We start from the raw sequence: 12,665 nt of genomic DNA, 5'->3' as shown, positions 1-12,665 counted from the left end.
TAGGCACACAGGGAGAGCCTTCAGGATTGAAAGACAGAGAAGCAATGAGAAACAAGCACTGGTTTAGGAGCAGAGACCTAGGCTTGGCTTTGCCATTTATTTGCCGCATGACATTAGCAAATGAACGGCATTCATTTAGTCAGTGTATGAGTCAGCTACTCCTGCAATAATGCTGCCTAACAAAATCACCCCACAACTCAGCCATTTAAACAATAAATATTTATTTTCTCACTCACTAGTGTGTGGGTCAGCTGGGGTTTGACTAATCTTGGCCACACTCTCTGTGCTGGGCAGGTCTCCAGAATATGAGTTGGGTTCAGCCTGTTTCATGTGTCTCCTCATTCTCCTTGGACTGGCAACCACCCCAGGCTTGTTTCTCTCAAGGTGAAGTGTAGGAGCATGAAGGGAGCCAACCATATCTCATTGGCCTAAACAAGTCCCACGGCCAAGCCCAGCATCAGTGGGATGGAGAAGTATACTCTGCCCACAGTGAGTGGGCCCTGCAGATTTACTTGGCAAAGGATGTGGGTACCTAATCCTATCACAGAAAAGGAAGAACTGGGGTCATTGATCTAATCTACCATGCACGTGAAAATCACCTCCTCTGAGGCCTCAGTTCCCCCCCCAAATTGTACATAAGAACTATATGTGAGCACAAGTTCCAGAACACAGATTTCTCTCTACCCCAGTCCTGCTGAATCAGAACCCCAGCGTAGACCCTGGGAATACGCATTGTTAACAAGTGACTCAGGTGTTTCTTACCATCGGACAAATTTGGGAAACTCAGATCTGAGTGCGTCTAAACCCCTTGAAGCCCTCAAAGCCCTGAGGCTTTTGAAATTATAACAAGTCTTTCCCCCTCCTCTTTATTCCAAGCCCCTTGGCAAGCCCCTTCTCTTACAGCTGCTCAGAGCCCAGCTGGGGGCTGTACAACCACACCACACCCCCACCCCATTATCCCCCTTTGCCAGATGAGGAAACTGAAGCCCAGAGAGGTAGAGTCGTTTATGCTAGGTCCTAATACTTAAGTGACCTCTACTAATATTTAAACCCAGGACCATGTGACTCCAAGTCTACACTGTTCTCCAGTGTAGTGTAGACACAGTATCTGCCCTTGAGGATGTATGTCCTAGTTGGAAAAATAAGACACAGACACAGAGCCTACATACAAGATGGCGTGGATGAGGACCCAAGAGGTGCTGGGGGAGATGAGGGAGATCACAGGCAGGAGAAATCATCCTCCTAGGGAATGAGCAAAGGGTATGTCCTGGAAGGCTTCCTGGAAGAGGAGGCATTTGAGCTTGACTTTGAAGAATGGAGAGGCTTCTAGCAAGCAGAGATGGAATCATACAGGAAGGAAGATGGCCTGGGAGAGGGAAGTACAGGAGGCAACTGGAGGGAGGATTCTTCTTTCTGTTCCTCCTAAGTATCAGGTTCCCCTGACACAGAGTCTTGGCACATGCTGTTCCCTCTGCCTGGAAAGGCTTTCTTATCCCATTCTTCCTTCAGGCCTCAGCTCATTTCACTGACCTTCCTGACTTGGTGGGACACCTCCCTCCCCAGCCCCAGCTCCATGGCCTTCTAGTTCCCGTGGTTGAAATTTTACCTTGTGTCATTGATCATTTAGTTCTTGTTCGTCTCCCCCATCATCAGCACTCCCGGCGCACGATGGGTCTGCTTTTCCTCACCGTGGTTTTCCCGGCACTTAGAGGGGGCTGCACCACAGTGAACATTCAGCGAACATTTGCAGAAGGGTTCGGAGAAGCGTGGGGTGAGGTGGGGTGTGGAGAAGTGCAATCGGGCTGGGAAACAAGGCTGGGGACTCGATTTCCGACAAATGCATTCAGTGGTCGGTTTTAAACAGACCCTAAAATTCAATATATAAATATCTAGCTCATTGCCTTAAAAGGAAAAAGTGTTTCTTTTGGGCAAGTGACGGCCTTGCTCACAATCCCTTGGCATTCACCGGGGCCAGAACTGTCTTCTGACTTCATCCAGCCATCATGCCGCCTTCGAACCACGCTCTGCCTTTCCAGAACACCTTTCTGCCTCATATTCATGAGTCGTGCTCATGGCCCCTGAGGAAGGAGGCTGGGCTGGGCTTAAGGGATAAGGAAACAGGGGTTGGGAGAGGTCATGCCACGTACCCAGGTGCACTCCGCTGGACAGTGGCAGACCCAAGAGTCAGTCTGGCTGTTCAGAGTGAGCCACACTACCCTCCTGCCTCTCCACACCCACAAACAAGACCACAGCAGAGAGGGGCAGAAGGGAGGGACACAGGCTGAGCCTTAGGGTGGGCAGTCAGAGGAGAGCTTCTCTGAGGAGGTGGCATTTAAGCTGAGGTCCAAATGACAAGCAGACAGCCCTGCAGACCTGGGGGCTGGGAGGGGTAGCATTTCACTGATACAGGGCTTCTATCCGGTGCCCTTGGCCATTCTCCAGGGCTGCCCCGGACACAGCCTAAGCCCTTTAAGGATCTCACCCTGAGCAAGCCCAGAACACCCCCACCTCTGCCAGCTTCCGGAGGTAGTGGGAAGGGTCTGTGCTTTGGAATCAAGCAGCCAAACCTGGCTTTGAGTCAAGCCTGGCTGCTCACCAGCATGCAGCCTTGGACAAGTCACTCAGCTTATATCTGATTGCATCTTCCTCATGGACACCTTCGCCCTCTCCTTACAGGAGGGTTTAGCTGTGAGGATTTCAGCTAAGCTATGCAAGGTGCCTCCCAGGTTGCTGGCACAGGTAGGTGCCTAAAACACAGAGATCATCCTTTATTCACTGTAATCCCCAAAACGGCTCACATTTGTCAAGTGCTAACTGTGTGCCAGGCACAGTGCTAAGCCCTTAACACTGAATCCTCACAACGATATGAGGTAGGTCCTCATTTCTCTGAGCCTCAGTTCCATCACCTACAAAATGGGCATTTATCTGTCATGACAGCTTTGCTAACTGGTTGTGGACATTAACAAGAATTTGGACAGCACCTGGCACATAGATGGACAGTACATGGCAGCTTGGCTTAGTTCCGCATTGCTGCCAGAACAAAATACCTCAAACCTAGCAACTTAACACAATACACATTTATTATCTTACCATTCTGCAGGTTCAGAAGCCTAGCGTGGGCCAGGTGCAGTGGCTCATGCCTGTAATCCCAGCACTTTAGGAGGCTGAGGCGGGTGGATCATGAGGTCAGGAGTTCGAGATCAGCCTGACCAACATGGTGAAACCCCATCTCTACTAAAATTACAAAAATTAGCTGGGCATGGTGGCGCATGCCTGTAATCCCAGCTACTCAGGAGGCTGAGGCAGGAGAATTGCTTGAACCCGGGAGGCGGAGGTTGCAGTGAGCAGAGATCGTGCCATTGCACTCCAGCCTGGGTGACAGAGCGAGACTCTATCTCAAAAAAAAAAAAAAAAGAAGAAGTCTATCATGGATCTCATCAGGCTAAAAGCAGTGTTGGCAGGGATGTGTCCTTTCTGATGGTGCTAAGGGACAATCTGTTTTCTTGCTTAGAGGGGTTGTTAGCAGAATTCAATTCCACGTGGCTGTAGGAGTGAGGACTCTCTCCCCTTGCTGACCATCAGCTGCGGGCTGCCTGAGCTCCTCAAGGCCTCTCTTGGGTCCTTCCACAGAACCCTGACATCTCAGAAGCAGCGGCAGGGCATTGAGCTCTTCTCACTCTCCAACTCATTGGTTCTTTGACTCTCCGCTGGGAAAGGTTCTCTTCATGTAAGCACTCAAGAGATGAAGTTCAAGCTACCTGGATAATCCGGGAAAATCTCTCCATCTCAAGGGTCATAACCTTCATGACACCTGCAAAGTCCCTTTTGTCATGTAAGGTAACATATTCACAGATTCCGGGGATTAAGACATGAACATCTTTGGGGGGTCATTATTCTGCCTATCACAGAAGTTAAACCTACATCAGATTAAAACTCAGCAGTGTTGGCAGAGGCCTTGGAGTTCACCTGGGGCAAACACCTCCTTTTAGAAGAAAACTGAGGCCCACAGAGGTTCCTTAGTGGCTACCCAAGATCCCACAGCATGTCCCCAACACCCTGACCGGGTCTCTGTGACACCACTCCACATGGCTTTCTCATGGAAAGACTTTCAACTCTCCAAAGCCTTTTCTGCCACTTGTGTTCTCTGATCCTCCTGCCCTGCTGTGGGGCGGGCACACAATGGCTCAGCCTCTGGAACTGGCATGAACGTGTACTCACCTACTTCTCTCCCTGGGGGACCAAGAGGATCAGAGAGAAATGGGCCAAGAGAGCCCCCTGTGCGCTCATGCCTGAGACCACGAGGTTCAAGAGGGAGATAGAGGGAGAGGGCACTTTCCTCCCTGGGCCGAGCCCTCTGCGTGCATCTTCCCCTTTGATCCTCCCAAGCATTCTGCAGAGAAGGCATTGCTGACCTAGAGTATCATTTAAGATTGGTTTTGGCTGCATATTCCAGGAAGAAAAATAACAGATAGCCACTGCCACAGTAGTGCTGGTTAACAATCAACCATTAACCACAAAGCCTACGGCATGGAATAAGAAGCACTTAGCTAGCTGGGGAGTCTCGGGGTTGACTGGACGGCAACGCTGGTCTTGGCTAGGTGCATTCTTAGGTTTGTAGTTCATCTGCTCCGGGTCACTTGGCGGCTCTTTGGGTTTTGTCACGTTTGGGGGTTGACTGCTGTCCACTGGTCTGGAGTGGCCCTGGAGGGGACAACAGGAGCAACAACTCTGCTCCGACATGTCTCAGCCTCCAGCAAGTCCGCCTGTGCATGTTTTCTCATGGCAATCACAGGGAACCAAGGCAGCAGGCACACACTCGCAAGGCCTTTTGCAAGCCTCTGCTTATATCATGTTGGCTTATATCCCATTGGCCGCCACAAGACACGTGGCCAAGCAAGAGTCAGAGAGAGAGAACTACACGAGTTACAGGGCAAAGGGTGTAGATACAGGGGGGTGATTAATACAACCAGTCTAACAGCGTGGCTTAGACTAAAGGGAGGTTTCTTTTTCTCATGTGTGAAGCATGTCAGAAGATAGGAGTACAGCAACTCCATGGAGCCGTCAGAGAGCCACACTCCTCAGCACACAGCTTCACGTCCTCATGGACCAAAATGGCTGCAAGGTCTCTGGCTATCACATCCATGTCTCAGTTTGCAGTGGAAGGAGGGTGAGAAGGGTAGGGCCCTCCCTTTTAAGGAAACTTCCTAGAAGTCCCACACATGCTTCAGTTTATATCTCATGGCCATATCTCATAGCCACTTCTAGCTGCCAGAGAGGTTCAGAAAATGTTGTCTTCTATTTGGACACAATGTACCTAGCTAAGAACCAGGATTTTGTTAAATTGAGAAAAAGAGGGAATGGATAGTTGATAGGCAATGAGTAGCATCTGCCACATCCCATTTTACAGGTAAGGCACCTAGGCTCAGAGAGAGGTAACTTGCCTGCAGTCACACATTGGCCTAGGAGTAGAACAGCTGGCAGCTGAACCCTGAACGCCACCTTTTCTCACCTTCACCGCCACCACTATTCCAGAGCACTCGCTACTCATGGTGCTATTTGAGAATCTGAGCAGCCTAGCCAGCTGCATTTGCCTCACATCATCCTCTGACCCCTTAATCTGGGCCAAGTCCTGTGCTAATCACTTTACAAACAGGTCTTCATTTAACCTTCCTTGCCCATTCACAGAGGAGAAACTGAGGCACAGGAGGTGGAGGTAGGCTGTCCAGACCACCTGCTTTGAGGCCCAGGCTCTTAGCATCTTGCTAGTCCAGGCGCTGGGGTAGGACTGTCCCACCAGGAGGCGAAAGGTGAAGTCAAGACAATTCCACAGCCCACTAGGAGATGAGTGATTGGATGTTGCCCAGCACAAAGCCCAGGGCCTCGCCTCAGCCCACTCATAGGCTACTTATGGGTAGGGCCAGGTAACCAGGGATAGAAGAAACCAAACTGGGCCTTACAGTCAGACAGACCTGGGTCCTTGCTGCCTGGGGTGTGGGGACATCCTGTCGGTCTCTTCCTTTCCTCATTGGTAAAAAGGGAGGGATTAACCCCTACCCCATCTGATTGTGAGGAAGGGGCCTGGCACTGGGCAGGCTCTGCTAAACATATGCTGGATCAAGGGGAGAGCGAATGAGCACATGAACAGCCAACTGCCCCCCTAGAGAGGGGCTCTTCTCAAGTTCAAGGAAAACATAATAATAATGTCTCCTGGACTCAGTTTTTTGTTTTATTTTTTTCATATGTTCCACAGAATGCTAGTTCCAAAAAACGCTAATAACTATTATGTGAGAAAAGGTTTCTGAGGCCAAATGAGCCTGGGACCACCGGGTTAAACTGAGTTAACTGGGTGTCTCCCCTGCGGGACTTCTCAGAGCCTTGAATTAAACACATGTGCAGTGTGAGTCTCCACAAGCAGATGGGCTACAACTCTGTGTTCCTCAAACTTTCTTAGCCACAGAATACTCAGTGCCACCCTAGCACCAGTTGTCCGCTTTTCCTTTTTTCTGTCCCATACCACTCTCTAAGAAGCCCATCAGAAAGAATCAAAGGCCCACTTTCTGGAAGTTTTATTTGCAGAAATTCGGTTGTGAGAATTATCGTCAGGTCATCCAGAATTGCAGCCAGATCATCGGGGGTTAACTGCGTTGCTACGGGTTTAAGGGACAAACACTCAAAAAGCAGCTGTCCCATGATTAGCTGGGAATTCTAAGAGTCCCGTCCCAAGGAAACTGTCCCTGCTACAGACCCTGGGGAGGACTAGCGCAATGACAAGCAATTGTCGTGGAACTGTTGGCTGGCTGGTGGCAAGAGGCCCCACGTCACTGCAGCAGTTCCCAACTGTGGGTTGGTACAGGGCCCGGGGGAGAGGGAACCTGCCTTCCGCTGGCTGCTTGGGAAGTACTGCCTGAGGCCTCTGTTTTACTGGCCAGCCCACAAGGTCGGTAGACTCGGGTTCCTGAGGGGGCCAGAAAAGGGGAGAATCTGCCTGGTCCCCGCTTTTCCCTTTCTCCCTCCCTTCCTTCCTCCTTCCTTCCTCACTTTCTCCCTTCCTTCCTCCTTCCTGTCTTCCTTTCTTCCTCCAGTAAATATTGGTCATGCACCTACTCCAAGCCACACACTGTTTCAGGCTCTGGGGATAAAGGATTGAATGAGAGACAAGGTCCCTGACCTCAGATAGTGCTGGTGCTATGACAAAAATAAAATGAGTATGAGAAGGGGCTACTGGAGGGAAGAGGTAGTCCAGGAGGACATCTCGGAGGAGGTGACATTTGAGCTGAGACGTCAATGAAGAGGAGGATTTGGCCATGGAAGATGTGGGGGAAGAGGTTTCCAAGCAGAAACACCATGGGGCCAAGGCCCTGAGGCAGAACAGAAAGGCTGCCAGTGTGGACAGCTTGGGAGAGAGGGGGCAGGCAGAGGGAGGTGGCAGACACCAGGCAGCTGGGCCCTGTGGGCCACAGTAGTGTGTCTGTGTCTTATTCTGGGTGCAGGGGGAAGCCGCTGAGGGTCGTCAACAGGGAGTGAAGACATCAGGGAGACATTGGGATCTGCAAGTCTGGGGCTTGGAATGGGGTCTCCGACTGTCTTGTGCCCAGCGACCTCTCCCCCACTCCCCTGGAGCTCAGGGATCTTCGGACCAGTGAAAGGGTCGTAGCTCCAGGCTGTGAGGGGAAGCTGAGCCGACCCCCAAGCCCACCCACCTCTTGCAGCAACCAGGGGCACAGGCTGCTGGCTTCCTGTCCTGTCCTGGGGTCCTAGTCCCAGAAGACCCTGAGAGACCACCCCATACAACCCCTTCATGCCCTGAGAAGGAAACGGAGGCACACAGAGGGAAGGCTCCTTCCCCAAGTCTCAGCCAAGGAAGGGGCTGAACTCCCCTCTGGGGTTCACTGAGGGCAGCAGGGCCCCTGACCACCTGCTCCAGACAAGCAGGCCCCGCCTGGCCGGCCTCCCCCTGCCCCTTTCGGCCACAAGCCTCTTTTGTGCTTGCTCCCTGGGGCTCCATCTCCTTGCAGGGGTCACAGGGCACCGCTGACCCCATCCCCCTGTCGGCGTGCCCGGCTGGTAATTGAAAATACCAGAATTCCCTGATGACCAACTTACAGGGAAATCTGACACCCCAGGGTGGGCGGTGGGCAGCAGGAGGGGTGGGAGAGCATCCAGCTGTTCCCTTTTCTCCGCCATTAATCCCCCTGGATTCCAGGAGAAAGGCCAGCCCTGCTGGCCCCCACTGGCCCGCCTTGATCATCTTCCTGGCAAATGCCGCCTCCTTGCCACGCCTGGGGTTACAGGACTTATGGGATCAGAGCCCGGGTGAGCTGCCTGTAACCCAAGCCTGCCAGCTACGCCTGCCAGGCCCAGACCCCCAAGGCAGCGTGGGACCTGCCTTCTCCAGCAGCTGAGCTCCCAGAGCTGGGGCGGGCCGGGTGGGTGGTAGGTGAGTCAGCGGGATCCAGGCGGGGTTAGCTCTGCAGCAGCAGGAAGGGAGCTGGACCAGGGTGTCCTCAGGGGCCCTCGGAGGTCTGCTGGTTTCCAGACCTCCCTGGTCAGCCAGCATCAGCCACAGCCAGTGGAGGGGAAAGGATGTGTTGGACCTGGGTGAGCCTGGTTCACATCCCAGCTCCACTGCTTGCTGTGTGGCCTTGGGCAAGTTACTTCACACTTCCGTGCCTCCATGTCCTCATCTGTAAAATGGGTATAACAGTAATACCAGCCTTGTAGGGTTGATAGGAGCATGAAGTGAGTTAACAGATGTGAAGCATGTGGTTTGCTGTTAGCTGCACGGCCTTTCCCTTTTTCTGGGCACCATGGGGCATACGGGGGCTGTCAGAATGGCAAGCTGAATGACAAGCTTGTTTTAGTTGAGGAGCAGGTTGCCACCCCTACTAGTCCTTCTGTGGCTCCCCAGTACCTCAGGACTGGAAGTTTGGCCCCCAACTTCCTCGGCAGCCTTGTCTTTTCCCCTCTCATGGAACTCTTTGTATGGCTGCTCCAAGACCCTCTGAGCTCCAGGGCCCTATATAAAGAGTGTAGCCCAGGCAGGTGAGGGGGTCAGGCTCGGCAGAAGCCAGGCTGCAAGCAGCCGCGTGGCAGGTGGATCATATACTAGACCAGGACTCAGCTGCTTCTGGCTCTAGTACAGCTCTACCACTACCAGCTGTGTAGCCTTGGACAAGTCACTTTCTTTCCCTGGTCCTGAATCCACTAGTCCTCCAGGTGTGGTCCACAGACCAGCAGTTTCAACATCACCTTGGAGTTTGCTAGAAATGCACATTCTCAGGCCCCACCCCAGACCTGTTGGTGGGAGGGGGTGATGGGAGGAAGCATATTGTTTTTCAACGAAATGAGTGCCTGTCCCAGGATGGGCACCATGCTAGGCACTGGGGAAGCTGTAAGACTCAGAGGCAGCATGGAGCTCTGGGGTCCAAGCTTCCATTTTAGGACTTGGTCAAAGTGATTCAGCCTTGAACAAGAGCAGGGGCTGCTCCATTCACTCTTCTCCCTGGGAGTTCAGCAGAGGCTGCTCCGTTCACACCACCTTCAGGGATTTCAGCAGGGGCTGCTCTGTTCACACCTCTCCCTGGGAATTCAGCAGGAGCTGCTCCGTTCACACCATGCTGTAATGTTGATGAATGTGGTCAGAGCCCCCGCAGAGCAGGACTTGGGGCTGGGAGAAGTGTCATCCTCCACTTTCCGGTGTCCTTGTATTAGCTGAGACAGGACATCTGCTTGTCACAGACCCACCCAGGAACGAGGAAAGAATGCGGGAGGTGCTCCCTTCACCCTGGTGAGTCCTCAGCCCCTCCTGGGACCACGAAAATCTCTGGCCCAGAGAAGCAAGGCTTGCCAGAGTCACACCACGGGTGTGGGGACCACATTGAGAGTCCCTCTCCGGCCAGTCCCACTCTGGAACAAACAACTGCTCTGGCAAGATGCAGACCTGGGTCTAAATCCCAGCTCCCCACTGACTGTGTGATCTCAGGAAGCTGCGTGCACCTCGGAACTTCAATGTCTTCACCTGTCAGCAGGGGTGATACACCCTCTCATCAACAGTCAACTCAGGAAGCGTGTGTAAAGGGCCCAGGGCCATGTCTACACAGAGTTGATGCTTCCTGGAGGTTTGCTCCATGTGAGAAGGAGGCAAAAGACAGCAGGCCGGAAGCATTATGAAATAAGGACTCAAGAACGGGCTGTTTGCCATGGACGTACCTCGGCACCTCAGGCAGCTCACACCCCCTCTCTTGACCTCAGTTTCCAAGACTGCAAAATAAGGGAATTGGGCCAGGCATGGTGGCTCACGCCTGTAATCCCAGCACTTTGAGAGGCTGATGCAGAAGGGGATCACTTGAGCCCAGGAGTTCGAGACAAACCTGGGCAACATGGTGAAACCCCGTCTCTACAAAAAATACAAAAATTATGCCAGGCACAGTGTCTCATACCTGTAACCCCAGCACTCTGGGAGACCGAGGCAGGTAGTTCACCTGAGGGCAGGAGTTTGAGACCAGCCTGGCCAACATGGTGAAACTCTGTCTCTACTAAAAATATAAAAATTAACCAGGTGTTGTGGTGCACACCTATAATCCCAGCAACTCAGGAGACTGAGGTAGGAGAATCGCTTGAACCCAGGAGGCAGAGGTTGCAGTGAGCCAAGATCATGCCACTGCACTCTAGCCAGAGTGATAGAGCGAGACTCCGTCTCAAAAAAACACAAAAAAACAAAAATTAGCCAGGCATAGTGGCACACACCTGTGGTCCCAGCTACCTGGGAGGCTGAGGTAGGAGGGTCACTTGAGCCCAGGAAGTTGAGGCTACCGTGACCTGTGTTCATGCCACTGCACTCCAGCCTGGGCAACAGAGTCTCAAAAAAATAACAATCATAAAATCAAATGAGGGAATTGTACTAAGGTATTTCTTCTCCCCGCTCTTTGAGACAGAGTTTCGCTCTTGTTGCCCAGGCTGGAGTGCAATGGCGTGATCTCGGCTCACAGAAACCTCTGCCTTCCACGCTCAAGCGATTCTCCTGCCTCGGCCTCCTAAGTAGCTGGGATTACAAGCATGCGCCACCATGCCTGGCTAATTTTGTATTTTTAGTAGAGACGGGGTTTCACCCTGTTGGCAAGGCTGGTCTTGAACTCCTGACCTCAGGTGATCTGCCTGCCTCAGCCTCCCAAAGTGCTGGGATTACAGTCATGAGCCACCACACCCAGCCGTGTACTAAGGTATTTCTAAGCATCCTTCTAGCACTGCACACAGCCCCCCTGACTACTTATCTCACCTCTGTGAGAGCACTCACAGCACTGGTGGGAGGAATGAGAGGGGGAAATGACTGATTGATTTTATTGAGATGAAATTCACATGACATACAATTAACCATTTCTATCTCTACTGTCTCTCAACTTGATGTGGCCTGAGCTTCCCCAGGGCTGATGAAGTCGTTAGTGTCTGACCTGAAGGTGCCCCATGAGAGCTCGGCAGCAGCACCCATAGCCCTGTATGAGCCCCTCTGCCCCCTGTCGGGTCCTGGAAACTGGCTGTGTGGGCTCAGCCAGATGCCCTTCCCTCTCTGATCCCACAGTTCCCCACCTGTCCGAGCACCTCTGAGGGTGGGCCAGAAGCTGCACCTTCTCATGCCTCCCTGACCCCTGACCTCTGGCCTCTCTTCCAGCTCCGTCGGCAGTGTCCATCATGCATCAGGTGAGCCGCACCGTGGACAGCATTACCCTGTCGTGGTCCCAGCCGGACCAGCCCAATGGCGTGATCCTGGACTATGAGCTGCAGTACTATGAGAAGGTACCTATGGGCTGGGTGCTGTCCCCATCACCCACCTCCCTGAGGGCCCCTCTCCCAGGCCTCAGCCTGGGAGTTCTGCCCCACCACAAGACGAAACACATTGGTGCAGCAGAAAGAGCACTGGCCTTGGAGTCAGGCTGCCTGGCTCCCAATCCGGCCCCACTCCTCCCCACTGTGAGACCTCAGGCAGGTGCCTTGACCTCTCTGGATCTCACTTTTCTGGTCTGGAGGATCTGCCCAGCAATCTCAGTGAAATGCAACAGTCACATCCCTTTCCCCACCACGACCCTTTCATCTTGACCTCAGTGGCTTGATGTTGTGAAAAACTGGGTTTCCAAAAAGCTGCACTTATGAAGTGATAATTAGTCACTCACCTCTTCTTCGACAGAGATTTGAAACTGCTCAAGAGAGCTTCCGCCCGCCCTGCTCTGATTCCTGCTAAAACACCCACTTTCACTCACCTGCATGCCCTTTGCATGGGGAAAGGTGATTTCACGTTGAGCTTTTAAATCAGACCTTAATTACTCCCTTCGGGGACCCAAGTTGGAAGCCCCTGGGATGGTAGGAGCACTGGACTAGGAGTGAGAAGCCATAGGTTCAAATCCCAGCTCTGTCCTTCACCAGCTATGTGACCTTGGGCAGGTGTCTTTCTCCCTCTAAACCTCAGTTTCCGCCTGTGTCGAGTGTGGGTGAGACCCCTTGCGGGGAGCTATGCGGGTTACGGAGAAAAGGCAGCACAGCACCCAGCATGGGACCTGGCCCTCAGCAGAGGCCATGTGTGTCCCTGGCCTTCCTCCTCTGCCCTGCCTGCTGCACAGTGGGCAATGGTGACAGGATGGGAGGCCAGGTGGATGTGGGGCCTGCACAGAACAGGG

At 52.8% G+C, this 12,665-nt stretch overlaps 1 protein-coding gene across 4 annotated transcripts in view; it reads left to right on the top strand.

Moving 5' to 3' along the window:
• Positions 1–12,665, top strand: part of EPHB2 (EPH receptor B2) — a 203,041-nt gene that overhangs the window by 158,675 nt on the left and 31,701 nt on the right. For all 4 annotated transcript variants that reach the window (XM_055261724.2, XM_055261726.2, XM_055261727.2 and 1 more), the window contains exon 6: positions 11,666–11,790. In XM_055261724.2, coding sequence (XP_055117699.1) covers positions 11,666–11,790 — 125 coding nt within the window. The remainder of the gene's footprint in view (positions 1–11,665; positions 11,791–12,665) is intronic.

This window comes from Symphalangus syndactylus, chromosome 22 (genome assembly GCF_028878055.3).
Source record: "Symphalangus syndactylus isolate Jambi chromosome 22, NHGRI_mSymSyn1-v2.1_pri, whole genome shotgun sequence".
Taxonomy (NCBI): domain Eukaryota; kingdom Metazoa; phylum Chordata; class Mammalia; order Primates; family Hylobatidae; genus Symphalangus; species Symphalangus syndactylus.
The sequence above is the reverse complement of the archived record's forward strand: the minus strand, read 5'-3'. Positions and strand labels throughout refer to the sequence as shown.